The following is an 11,076-nucleotide window of genomic DNA, read 5'->3' on the forward strand; positions in this document are numbered from 1 at the left end:
AAAAAAAAAAAAAAAAAAAAAAGTTAGCTGAGTATGGTGGCAAGCCTATAGTCCCAGCTACTCAGGGGGCTGAGGTGGGAGGATTGCTTGGGCCCAGGAGTTCAAGGCTGTAGTGACTGATTGCACCACTGCACACCAGCCTGGGTGACAAAGTGAGACTGTGTCTCAAAAAAAAAAAAAAAAAAAAAAGCCAAACTGGACCTCAGAAGACCCTTGCTCTTAGGCATTAGAACATATGCATAGCAGAGTGTAAATAAGGACAGAGGAGAGCCCAAGCTGGTGATCCTGGAGCTCCCATCTCCTGGTCTAATCAGTACCCCTTTGCACCCACCTGCGATTGCTGCATGCCGAGGGAAGTCTGCCCAGCCACTCGCCACAAAGGATTCCTGCAGAGGCCTATTACCACTCATTTTATTGAGAACAGTGGGCAGGGGGCTGTGGAAAAGGAGTGCTGGCCGTTGTGAAGGAGTAAGAACCCAATGGGTAAGGAGACAGGCAGGTTCCACCTGGCTCCATGGTTCAGGGAAGGGCCTGTGGGGTGGGCACCTGCCCTCTCTGGGATCCCTCAGCAGGGGGATTTGGCAGGCTCCTCCAGGAAAGGGAGGCATTGGGAGTGATGGTTTGTAATTCCCATTAGCATCCAACCCAAGAGTGAGAGGGGTGGTGCTGATCTGGGGGTAGGAGAGGATAAGACAGAGCTACTCTCCAAGTATCTAGCCCAGCTCCTCGAGGTTTCTGGAAGACTTAAGTGTTCCTCTGTGGAGATCCTAAAGATGGAGATTGAGGCCAGGAAAGCCCCTCACTGATCCATTTTAACTGGCCCCAGGAGTGCCAGAACATCCTAATTTAAGGAGCACAGGCCAGTTAAGCCCCAGGTCTCAGCCATGCCGCCGAGTGCACGATGGGAAGAAGCTGTGAGAAAGAGTGATGATTCCCCACGTGTCCCTCCTGAGGAAGGCAGAAGCCTTTTCCATACTCCATAGGGCCAGCCACTGTGCCAGGGCCTGTGAGGCAAGGCACAAGGTACAAAAATTCTGGAGTCTGGGGAAGAGTTTTATCTCCACTTCCCCAGATGTCCAAATGGGGGTATGTGTGTGGGGGAATATTCCCCCTGATCGAGCATTTCCAGCAGACAGCCTCAGGGAAGGGGCTCAGGAGACCCAGATCCTCCTGCCTGCCTCTCCCCTCGGAGCCAGTGGTCAAGCAGTTGCCTTACCAGCCACAGCTGTGGCAGTGGGGAGGTGAGGAAGGTGAGGGTGCCTGACCACCTCCCCTCTCTGCTTCAATGAACTCAGTCTGTTCTCAGATTTACCCCCTCAAAAGAAATCAACAGGAAGTTGAGAGGAGAAAAGCCTCAGGTGAATGGGTAAGTATGGGCCATGGGGCCAAGGGGAAGAAACACTGTTAGGCCCTGGCCCTGATTCCAGCCCCTCATACCCTAGAGTAGAGGAACCTCACAGGGAAGCCAGTTGTGAAAGGCTCAGTGACAGTGCAGAGTCTGAGCCAACTCAGCAGCAGTGTCCAGGGCATGAGGTCTGGTGGGGTTTGGGGGCTGGGAGTCCAGCCTTTGTCCTACCCTCTGGCAGAGAGGGCTGGAATGAGAGGAAAGCAGGCAATGGGAGTGGGGAGTTCCCTCTGAGCCCCTTCTCTGGGGGAAGAGCCCCTTTTTCCAGCAGGGTCTCGGGCACGGCCCTTTCTAGGCAGGGCAACATTACACATCAGTCATCTCATCCCCCAGCTCTGCATCTTCTGGCTCTCCTTCCTCCTCCTCCTCTTCCTCTTCCTCTTCTGAGGTCACATTGGGTTCATCAGCCTCTGCCAGGCATTTGGGACAGGAACAGACAAACAGATAGTTCTCCCTGCAGCGGTGAGGGAATGATGAGAGGGAAAAGTCAGGCAACTACCAGGATAGAGGACCCCAGAGCCCAGCTGCCCAACCATGTCCCCAGCTGGCACCTGAGGATCTTGTGGCGGCTGTGGCGGCTGCGTTCCCGTTGACAGCAGTCCAAGTAGCTGATACAAATTTCCTGTAGGGCAGAGAGGTGCAGTCTGATGGTCTGTGCTCTTTTAAATGGTATAAGGCCCTCCCCAAATCCTACCCTGTCTCCAACCACTGCCCTATCTCTAGGAGCCAGGCTTGCGCTGCCCTTCAGTGAAGGAGTAGTAGGCTGCCCTCATCCAGTTCCCAGTGCCTTCAGTAGGCAGGCCACTGCAGGGCTCCAACAGCCTGTGTCTGAGACAGAGGATACTGTGATTAGCCTCAGGCCATGGTGAAAGCCAGTCAATGGCCAAGGTCTGTGCTGGGATCAGAGGTGTTGGTATGACGCTACTTGCCCTGTAAGAAGATTCAACCAGGCACTGTGCCTGTGCTAACAGAAAAGACCCTAAACCCACAAAGAGCTATCTCCTGCTTTCTTAGAAACTACAGATCTGCATTTGACCAAAAGATAGCTGGAGACAAGAATCTGAGCACACGGGTGTCCCTCAAACACTGTCTTGAGACTTTCTGGAGTTGTATTTTGAGAAAGTGAGGAAGGGTTAGAACATAACCATAAGCTGAAGACTCAGACCCTAGGGTATGTGCAGATTTCACCCAACGGCCTGAACTTCAAGGTGCTCTAGCCACTGCTGCTCCCAATCCCTAAAGAGAACTTCCAAGGCCCACTGCCCACCCATCCCCACGGTTCCTGGCTCCCCTCACCTCTCCTGGCTTAATATCCTCCAGAGCGGTGACATGCAAAAGGAAGTTGTTTTCTGGAAAGGAGGTCTCTGCATTGGGCACACAACTGTGATTGCCTAGATCACAAGAGGCAGGTAATGAGGATTATTTACTAAAAAACATAATAGCCTCAACTCTGCAGAGCTCTGGGTCCTTTCTTGCTCTTTCATCCCTGCCAAGGCCAAGCAGGTTTTGGAACCCAAGTTTCCTGACTCTGCATCCAGTGTTCTTTCCTAAAGACCAAAAAGCACACGCCAAATGAACTCCACAGCACTCCCACTCCAACCCGCTGTGACTGGCCAACTTCATTCTCAGTCGTGTTCCCACTGTCTCACAAAGGGAGGGACAGGGCTCTGAAGGGACGCCCACCAGACCACTTAACTCAGCTCTGCCAGCTACTGGACATCTAGTAACAGCTGTCACAGGCCCTCTGAGAATCCAGTTTGGGAGGGTAGAGTGGCCCTGGAGCTTGGGAGGAGTTCACAGTGAGGAAACTAGGGGGTGGGAGGCTGAGGTCTGGAAAAGGCAGTTGTCTGAGCTGGCTCTGCCTCTCCTCATCAGGTGCTGATGTGACTCGCCCTCTAGCCTGGGCTCCCTCTTCCCAGGAACCAAAGGGTCTCCCAGTACTCCCAAATCTCACAGGGCAGTGATGGTATAAGGCCCATGCTTCCCTTTACAAGAATCAGAGCTCTATGCCTGCCTTAGCACAGGGCCTGGCCTATCATAAGGTTTTATATATAAGCATATATTATAGCACAAACAGTTGTATGAACAAATGAAATAATGATAGAACAAAAAGGCGCAGGGGAATTCCTGTGGGGGCTCAGACCTAATGGGGCTCCCAAACTCAACCCTAGCAGCCTAGAAAGGGCCAACTGAGAAAGATAAACTGTGGCTGCAAGGCCACCTGGTAAAGGCAGAAATGCCGGGGACCATCCCTCCTCAGTGCCATGACTCACAGCAGCTCTGAAGCACAAAGAGGCCAGATCCTTCACAGTTAAGAAACTCTCCAGTTGCTGTAAGACAGTAACATACAGACATTATTCTACCCATTTTACAGGCAGGAAAAGGAAACAAGGCTTACAAGGACAGGCACTGACTCCACTGTCCTGCCACCCCACCACACTAATGCACTGGGCCCTACCATTTTACCTAAACTTGCCTCTGAGACACAAGCCTTACTCTTCTGTCTACAAGACACCCTATTTGTCCAGCACTCCCCCTCCTCCCAGCATCAAGCCTCTGGATAAATCTTGGGGCCGTTTCTCACCAGTGTGCCCTGTGGACAGATCTGAAGCTCCCCATAGGCACAAAGGGATTACCTTCCCCCACCATTAATTCAGAGCACCCTGGGGAAAAACTGTGTATCCACCATCTGACTCGGGGGTTTCCAGGGTTGGGTAAGGCCAAGGCTCTATCTCACCAACCTGCCTCGATGTCCTTGTACAGCTGGTCAATGAAGGCGTCCAGCTGCTCTCGGTCCTGAGACTTCAGCTCCAGAGCGTCACAGGCATGGACCCACTGGCTCAGGGAGCTGGAGGTCCCAGGCAGCTCATGGTTGGGGAGGTGGAAGCCCAGGTCACAGGGCTCTCTACCTCCACATAAGTTAAGCCCAGGAAGAAGTGTCTCCCACCCCTACCCCGTTTCATTCTCCCGGGTAGGGGCCCATCCTTCCCAATAGACAGAGGCTCCCTAAAACAGATACCAATGCCTCATTCTTTCTGACTCCCACCACTGTGTCCAGTTCAATACTCTGCCCAGAGTCCCACCCTACCCCTCCCAGCCTTGAAAGGAACTGTGGCTACCTTCCTCAATCCGTTTCCCACCCCTGAGAGGAAGTTCAATAGCTCTGGAACATTCTAACCTGGTCCCGATTCCTTGGCCATTGGTCCCAACAAGAGCAAAGAGGGACCGGAATCCATCGGGAGTGAACCACTGTGGAGGGAAAAAAAGAGATAGGTGCTCATGTTATAGCCACTTGCTTTTCTTCCAATTCAACTCTCTGTTCAGGAAGCCTTCTGTGAGTCAGGCTCTCCAATTCGACTCTGTTCAGGAAGCCTTCTGTGAGTCACGTTCTCCAATTCATCTCTGTTCAGGAAGCCTTCTGTGAGTCGGGCTCATCCCAACTCCAGAAGACCCAGTTGGCTTTGGCTCAGCTGTCCCAGTAGGAGATGCTGACCTGGTTGCTCCCGGAGAACTGGAGTAACAAGGAGGCCACTGGTTCCACCCTCTCCTCACTCACCTGGCTGACTGCTTCCTCATAGAGGGCCTCTGTGAAGAGTCTCCGCAGAAGTTCTAGTTGGCCCTGGTTTAGAGGAAGCAGGGAGACACTTGTATCCCTGGGGATTTCCCATTAGCACCTAGGCAGGGCCCAGATGATCAAGGGAGGGAAGGAAAAAGGGCCAGCTCTGTAGACGCAGCTTTCCATGGGGGCAAAAGAAGCCACAGAGTCCACCTCCAAAGAGCTATGGCAGTCTGCCGGCCTATTCCAACCTGTGGTGGCGAAACTGAAATTTCTCCCCATGTTCCACCAGTTGTACCAGCAAGGCTGAGGCAGCCTTACCACCACCGTCAAATCTCCCTTGACCTGGCCTCCAGACCAGCTGGGTTCTCCCACTCCTTTCCTGTGAGTTTAGTGCAGGAGGGCCTACCCCAGATGCAAACCTTTCACATACCTGCCTCCATCCACCCTCAGGCAGCTCCTGCAGGGAAGTCCGCTGTCCTCAGTGAGGACCCATACTCTTTGATTGGGAATGGGCACTCAGGACGTGGGCAGTTCCATGTTGCTCTTTGACTCTGTGGCCCTGCAACCCTCCACTCTCCAGTCTATCTGATTTGCCCACTGCTATCCTATGACGAGTTCTGCCTTCTAACACCAGTATAGAGAGCAATTTCAGGGCAGGGCATCCGATGTGCCCTTCCTCTGTTGTCACCCCACTTCCCAACTGTAGGTTCACATAAGGTTAGGAAGTAAACAGTGGCAGGAATGTAAGTCCTCTGAATTGACTTCTGGGCCCAGGTTCTAACTCCTTCCTGTAGTTGAGAAGTGATCAAATGTGGCGCTCCCCACAGATAGCCAGAGACACCCTAGGATATTTAGGGAGGAAAGGAGACAGGCCATGGGACAAGAATAACCTTGAATTTGTCCCCCAGAAGTTTATGGACAATTTCCTCCTCTTCATTGGCCGTTTTGTTACAGAACTGGGAGAAGAGCCTGATCCAACGGTCCTTGTCCTTGGCCTGCAGTGAACAAACATACTTAAGGGTCACACATATCCACCTTCTTACTGGCACTCCCACCCACTCGGGAAATACCACCACACAGGAGCTTCCAGGGGCCCTTCCTCTGCCTCAGGTTTCCTCCCCATGCTGCCCACCCCCAGCCATCTCCCCAGCTGGAGCCGAGCTAGCCAATTCAAAACTTGGACGAACAGGAGAAAGAGGCTGAGGAAGAATAATATTAAAAGGGGGGTTAGAGTGGTTTCTCTCACCTTATATAAGATATAATCCTGAAAAAGTGGTGCTTATAAATCAAATGCATGAATTGCTACTGTACAAGGCATCTTCTCCTAGATCAGAAACTGCAGGCATACTATCACACTGGTCTTTACGTTTAAAAAAAAAAAAGGCTACAGGCAAAATGAGCCCCCCATTCCCCATGCCTGATTTGTTTAGCACATTCCTAAAGTTTTACATAGCAAGGAGCTCTCCTTTGGAAGGCCAGGAAGAACTCTGCATCCAAGCAAGGGCCTTGAGGTGAGAAAACGACTGAGACCAGGGTTGAATGGCATCAAAGTCAGCTTCCCTGAGAGGGCTGGGTGGGCTCACCTGCTTCACTGTGGCCACCATCCTGGCCATCAGCATGATGCTTGCAGTCTCAGGTGGGTAGTGAACACTCCTGGGGAAAGAGAAAAAAGTTTGGTCTAGAAATTCTTTCCCTAGTAGCTGAGCTCAGGGAACGCCAGTCTGACTGGTACAGAGAAAGCTTCCTACCAATTGCGTCAGTTACAAAGAGAGAAAGTCATAGGCAAGGACTTAGGCAAGACTTTGCATTCCAATTGGCTTAACGGGACTCTTCCTGGGAGAATGTTAAATGTCAGTCCTGGTGTTCTTAGGACTGACAGCCCATATTAAAGGCAGGGGATAAGGTGATATGACTTCTGTTTAACCCTAAGAATGGAGAAAAAATCTAGGGAATTGTAACTTAAGAAAGATGACAACACCTGATGAGCCCAAGCAGGCAACCAGGGAGGCAAGGATAAAGGAAAGAAGACAGGAAAAGAGACCTACCTCCATGCCTCCTGCAGCTTATTGAGAGGATGCAAGGGGTCATCCTGGGAGGGGCCTGGGCACAGGACCTGGTGGTATTGCTCAGTGGCTGCCAGCCGACATTCTGCACTGCAGTACATCACCTGTTAAGTGGGACAGAGGTCAGGACCTAGGATCTGGCCCTAGGATCACCTCCTCTAACTGCATTCCTTCCACAAGTAGCCCCTGAACAGTAGCTCAGATATATTATGAGAACAGAAAACACAGGGTGCTCTGGGAGCATGTAAAAGGCACACCTAGGCTTGCAAAACCACAGAAAGGGAAAAGAACTTTTCAGGTAGAGGGGAGAGCCCCTGCCAGTTCCCCAGGAAGAAGGTAAGCTCCCACCAAGCCCATTTTCCAGACAATGTAACTGTGGCAAGGAAGATGGAACTGGAACAACAACCAAGCCTTTTCAATATCTTATCCTACATTGTAGTTTTCAAGGCCATTACCAGGTCTGTCGTTGCTCCCGTCTCCCCGCTGAGGACTCTAGCTAAGGCTTCCCTCACCAACCTCTTCTAGGTACACTCCCCAGGAATACTCACCTGGCAGTGGGGACAGTTCTGGTGGAGGTCCTTGCGCACAGTGCACAGCTCTGGGTGAGGCAGAACTTGGCCTGGTTTCCCGGTCAGCCTCTGCGCATTCTCCTCTGCTTTCTCCAGTGCCCGTAGGCAGTGGTCACAGGCTGAGGGTTAGAACCGGACACGACAACGTCTTGAGAGCAGAGGCCACAGCTATCCCTTTCACAGCCCTATGGAGTACCTGCTATGTGCCAGGCACCATTCTGGTATTCCATAAAAGTTTGGGAAGTGAGTAAATGAATAACTACATGAATGAATGAATGAATTAATTAATTAATTAATTTCATGTGCATCCAAAGGTAAATAATCTCCTCCTCCCTCTCAAGAACCTTCTGGCCCTTATTGTCTAACTCTCCTTGCTTCTTAATCAGACTCACTCTCTGGGGTGCCCCCACCACCACCAACTGGGCTTTTCCCATACTCTGGGGCCAACTGACCCTCCTTTCATTATGTGTCTCTAGCTTAAGAAACGTGTGGGCTGGGCACGGTGGCTAATGCCTGTAATCCCAGCACTTTCAAGTGGATCACCTGAGGTCAGAAGTTTGAGACCAGCCTGGCCAACACGGTGAAACCCTGTTTCTACTAAAAATACAAAAATTAGCCAGCCATGGTTGTGTGCGCCTGTAATCCCAACTCTCCGGAGGCTAAGGCAGGAGAATCGCTTGAGCCCAGGAGGCAGAGGCTGCAATGAGCCAAGATTGTACCATTGCACTCCAGCCTGGGCAACAGGAGCGAAACTCCGCCACCCTTCCTCCCCCCAAAAAAGAAAAGTATGAAAAAAGCATGTGACCAGCAAAGCTAAGGGCATCCTACTTGTGCTGACCCCTAACTCAGCCTTGTTTGAACAAGGCCTTCTTGTGGCCTTCTCTTGGTGGAGGACTCCACTTTGCCACTGGGACTTCAGCATGATGTCCATCATGCCATGAAGTCATACTTGCCTGAGTCCTGCTGTGCTCCCTCAGGGAGCACATCAGAAGAGCCTCTCACCACAGGAATAAGCCTCAAACATCTAACACTGGACAGAGGCATGGTTCTCAGGCACAGTCCTTCAAGGGAAGATAGCATTTCCTCCCAACACCCAGAGTTCCAGAGACGGCAGCCAGTAGTGATGTATGCAGCTCACTTTCATGCACAAAGGCGACTGGGTCCAGCAGCCATGAGGAGTAGGAGAGATGTACTCACCTCGGTAGCGATAAAGTGCATTCCAGAGAAACTGTGCAGCCACCAGCGGCCGTTCTACGAAGATGGTCTCCCCCTTCCGGATCAGCTGTGTGGCAAACAGCCCCTTGCCCTAAGAGGGTAGCGGAACAGGATGTCCGTTAGAAGGAACACAGGACATAGCTCCAAGAGCCTCCAGGAGGCTGTCCAGCCTCACTCTTAGGAGAGGCCTCTGCCTCTGCGAGTTCATGGAGAGGTCAGCACCCTCCATAACTGTCTCCTCTGGAAATGTAGCTCTGATCTATTTTCAGTTGCATCCCTTTCAGCCCATTCAGAGCAGAAGGCCTAGAACAGGGAGGAAGCCATCATGGCAGCCATATCAGATTACTCAGACAATTTTTCTGAGTATGGCCAGAGCGGGGTCAAGGCTTATAGCAGGCTGGGGCCTCCTGTACAGGAGCTGGTAACAGCAGAGCGGCCATCTCTGAGTCAGCCACATGCCCCTCCAGGATCCTGACAGTCGTACTGCTGCACAGGGTTGCAGAGAAATCCTACACCAAGAGACAGGGAAGCCTTGCTTGGGGAAGAATGTGCCCTCTTCCTTGGTGAGCTGAATACCCATAGCACCTTGCACAGTGCTATCCAACAAGTCCTCGGGGGCTGCACTGAAAGAAATGCGCTAATCCTAGCACCAGTCCTAATGTTAACTTGCTGTGAACCTTTGAGCCAACTACTTCACTTTACATCTGTTTCCCACTGAAAAGTGAGCATTATAATAATACCTACAAGGTAGTTTCCAGGGTGCAAGGATATAGCACTGATGAATGTACCTTATGAGCTGTAGCTTCTTCCTACTCAATGAGAGGTATAGGGACTGGCAACAGGGGCATCACCTAGGACTCTGTTAGAAATACAGAATCTTGGGCTCCACCCCAGACCTGCTGAATCAGAATCTGCATTGTAACAAGATGCCTAGGTGATTAACATACATGTTAGTTTAAGAAGCACTGGTTTTTTTTTTTGTTTGTTTTGTTTTTTTGAGATAGTCTCTCTCTCTGTCACCAGGCTGGAGTGCAGAGGCACGATCTCGGTTCACTGCAACCTCCGCCTCCCAGGTTCAAGCAATTCTCCTGCCTCAGCCTCCCAAGTAGCTGGAACTATAGGCATGCGTCACCATGCCCAGCTAATTTTTGTATTTTTTTTTTTTTTAGTAGAGACGGGGTTTCACCATGTTGGCCAGGATGGTCTTGATCTCTTGGCCTCGTGATCCGCCCACCTTGGTCTCCCAAAGTGCTGGGATTACAGTCGTGAGCCACCACATCCGGCCTTGAGAAGCACTGGTTTAAAACACTATATTCATCATGTAAAGGATGAAGGATGAGAAAACAACCTCTGAACTGCCATCTCTCAAATATGCAAAAGGACTCCGCAGATGGCTTCAGAACCCAGGCAGTTACTGGCCTTACTGGGCACATACTCCCATTACTCATTTAAGAAGATGGGTGCCCCTGGCAACACTGAACTGCCAAAACAAAAGGAGAGGAAAAAAATGCTTGATATCGCAGCAAAATGACCTGTCACTATTGCCTCCCAGGTAGCTCCCTGCCTCCTTAGAAGCCAGATAGGTTTGCCTCTCAAACTCAGAGCCACAAATCTCAACCCTGTGAACAACTCTGGAAGCTCTATGTCATAGTAGAATGGGACAGGTGAAACAAAGCCAAGAGAAGTCCTGGGTACATCCTTGCCAGGCTTCCTGGAAGCCCTTCCCCCCATGCTTTGTATCCCATCCCAATCTAGCAAATTGAAAACTTGGCCTTCCTCTATGGGACAAGACAATATGAACAGGGACTCGTGTTATTTCTGACAATCTCAAATTTCAATATTGGACAAATGTAGATCTCCCTCTCTCTGTGGAAGACTAAATGCAGAAAATATTTAGTAATCAAAACAAAGAGAAAAGAATCAGAGTTTTTCCTTTATAAAATCGCTCATTCCCAAAATAGATGAGCATATTTCAAGAAAAACAGAGCTCTAATGCTTAATATTAAGAAGGTTGGAGAGCACTGAACCTGAATGGAAAGGAGACACAAAATACATACTTCCAATGTGAAAAAAAGTTTAAAGAAAAAACTCTGCAGGCTGGGTGTGGTGGCTCACACCTGTAAATCTGGCACTTTGGGAAGCTGAGGATGAAGGAGCGCTTGAACCCAGGAGTTTGAGACCAGCCTGGGCAACATAGCAAGATCCCATCTCTAAAATAAAAAGAAATAAAAAAAGATGGTGCAAAACTCTAAGACTATGTAATAT

General features: G+C 50.6%; 1 protein-coding gene across 1 annotated transcript in view; it reads right to left on the reverse strand.

The window, feature by feature from the left end:
• Nucleotides 1–393: 393 nt before the first annotated feature.
• The window catches only part of SMYD5 (SMYD family member 5), a 17,885-nt gene continuing 7,202 nt past the window's right edge, over nucleotides 394–11,076 (reverse strand). Inside the window, exons 2-13 of the mRNA XM_032291729.1 lie at nucleotides 8,794–8,902; nucleotides 7,576–7,715; nucleotides 7,010–7,131; nucleotides 6,548–6,617; nucleotides 5,855–5,959; nucleotides 4,962–5,024; nucleotides 4,584–4,654; nucleotides 4,147–4,253; nucleotides 3,679–3,735; nucleotides 2,702–2,796; nucleotides 1,957–2,027; nucleotides 394–1,859 (exon numbers count right to left, since the gene is read on the reverse strand). Of these exons, the coding sequence (XP_032147620.1) occupies nucleotides 1,712–1,859; nucleotides 1,957–2,027; nucleotides 2,702–2,796; nucleotides 3,679–3,735; nucleotides 4,147–4,253; nucleotides 4,584–4,654; nucleotides 4,962–5,024; nucleotides 5,855–5,959; nucleotides 6,548–6,617; nucleotides 7,010–7,131; nucleotides 7,576–7,715; nucleotides 8,794–8,902 (1,158 nt within the window). The 3' untranslated portion in view covers nucleotides 394–1,711. The remainder of the gene's footprint in view (nucleotides 1,860–1,956; nucleotides 2,028–2,701; nucleotides 2,797–3,678; nucleotides 3,736–4,146; nucleotides 4,254–4,583; nucleotides 4,655–4,961; nucleotides 5,025–5,854; nucleotides 5,960–6,547; nucleotides 6,618–7,009; nucleotides 7,132–7,575; nucleotides 7,716–8,793; nucleotides 8,903–11,076) is intronic.

Source organism: Sapajus apella, unplaced genomic scaffold, assembly GCF_009761245.1.
Source record: "Sapajus apella isolate SASKATOON/1434 unplaced genomic scaffold, GSC_monkey_1.0 scaffold26, whole genome shotgun sequence".
Classification (NCBI taxonomy): Eukaryota; Metazoa; Chordata; class Mammalia; order Primates; family Cebidae; genus Sapajus; species Sapajus apella.